This window comes from Panthera leo, chromosome D1 (genome assembly GCF_018350215.1).
Source record: "Panthera leo isolate Ple1 chromosome D1, P.leo_Ple1_pat1.1, whole genome shotgun sequence".
In the NCBI taxonomy this organism is placed as follows: domain Eukaryota; kingdom Metazoa; phylum Chordata; class Mammalia; order Carnivora; family Felidae; genus Panthera; species Panthera leo.
In genome coordinates this window covers 61,817,425-61,819,349 of record NC_056688.1, presented here as the reverse complement: position 1 = coordinate 61,819,349, position 1,925 = coordinate 61,817,425, and the positions used below count along the sequence as shown (strand labels likewise).

General features: G+C 44.0%; 1 protein-coding gene across 1 annotated transcript; it reads left to right on the top strand.

Annotated features, from left to right (window-relative positions):
* Positions 1 to 631: 631 nt before the first annotated feature.
* On the top strand, positions 632 to 1,677 carry LOC122199820 (olfactory receptor 52H1-like). The gene has a single exon (XM_042905159.1). It carries the CDS (start codon positions 715 to 717, stop codon positions 1,675 to 1,677), a length of 963 nt encoding a protein of 320 aa, XP_042761093.1. The 5' UTR covers positions 632 to 714.
* Positions 1,678 to 1,925: the final 248 nt, after the last annotated feature.

The following is a 1,925-nucleotide window of genomic DNA, read 5'->3' as shown; positions in this document are numbered from 1 at the left end:
AGACCTTGGCCTGGCAGTCCTACACAGCAATGGGAGTTCCTGCAGAGACCCTCACTTGCCCTGCTCCTTCTTAGCTTTCTTGCAAAAAAGTTGAACTGCTTTTGTTGGGAAAAAGATACATATCTCAGAAGACTGTTTTAAATGAGATAATACTTTGTAAAGCCTGGACTCTATTATGTAATAGGAGTCATAATTGTCAATTGTCTCCTTATTTTCCCAGTTGTTCCCCACTTTCTTCGCTTCTTTCTTTCTCTGCATGTGGTTAGATTGTTTTTATCTATACTCAAGTCTATACAGAAACAATTTACTTTGACCCAAGGAACACTTGGTCATTAACATAGGAATACAATTTTGTTCAGTTGGAAGATTCCAGAGTGACTGAGTGATTACTACCAGACGTATCATGCCTAGGGAATCTTTTTTCTTTCCTTTCCTTTCTTATTTTTCTTCCCTTTCCTTTCCTTTCCTTTCCTTTTTTCTTTTCCTTTCCTTTCCTTTTTCTCTTTTCCTTTCCCTTTTCCTTTCCTTTCCTCTTCTTTTCTTATTTTAATGGGAAATCTTTTTCAAGACATGAGTATTGCTCTTACTAGAACTGGGAGGTTCTTTCTTGGCAGGTAGGGAAGAAGAGAACTAGCCTGAAGGAGAGAGTGGAGGAAGAATTATACAATTTTCTCGGGTTTATTATACAAAATTTGTGTTTCAGACACAGAATCTATGTATCAGACCACACCGGCCATGTACAACCTGAGTAGCGACCACACAGGTGACTTCACCCTTTTGGGCATCCCTGGCCTCGGGCAGTACCACGTCTGGATCAGCATCCCCTTCTGCTTTATCTATCTCGTGGCCATTGTGGGCAATAGTATCCTTCTCTACCTCATTGCTGTGGAACATAGTCTTCATGCACCCATGTTCTTTTTCCTTTCCATGCTGGCCATGACAGATCTGATACTGTCTACCACTTGTGTCCCCAAAACCCTTACCATCTTCTGGCTTGGTCCCCAGAAAATCAGTTTTCCTGGTTGTCTGACCCAGTTATTCTTTCTGCACTGCAGCTTTGTGCTGGACTCAGCTATACTCTTGGCCATGGCATTCGACCGCTACGTGGCCATCTGCTCTCCCCTGAGATACACCACTATTCTGACTCCCAGGACCATCATCAAGATTGCAGTGGGCATCTCCTTTCGAAGCTTCTGCATTATCCTGCCAGTTGTATTCTTGCTCACACGCCTGCCTTTCTGCAGGACACGCATCATACCGCACACATACTGTGAGCACATAGGTGTTGCCCGGCTCGCCTGTGCTGACATCTCCGTCAACATCTGGTATGGCTTTGCTGTCCCCATCATGACGGTCATCTCAGATGTGATTCTCATTGCCGTTTCTTACAGCCTCATCCTCCGTGCCGTCTTCCGCCTCCCCTCCCGGGATGCCCGCCACAAAGCCCTTGGCACGTGTGGTTCCCATGTCTGTGTCATCCTCATGTTTTATACACCCGCCTTTTTCTCCATCCTTGCGCATCACTTTGGGCACAATGTCTCCCTCACTTTCCACATCCTGTTTGCCAACCTCTACATAGTTATTCCCCCTGCACTCAACCCCATTGTCTATGGAGTGAAGACCAAGCAGATCAGAGATAAGGTCATACTTTTGTTTTCCACCAAGGCTACGGAATGATGTTTCAATGTGCTATGGAAAAGCAGATATCATTGTATAGGGGATATTAATGTAGCAAGACTGAGAAAAGGGCTACTTCTAATTGAAGTGAGAACTGCCTGCAGGTGCTTTTGCATACAAGGAAAATGGTGTGGTCTCTTTAAAGGACTTTCATTATTCTATATATAAAAAAATCCTTGATGGTGTGTTTGCTTCTGGAATATGAAGTTGTATAGGATATGATCAGGAAGAAGAGGTGAAAACAGAGA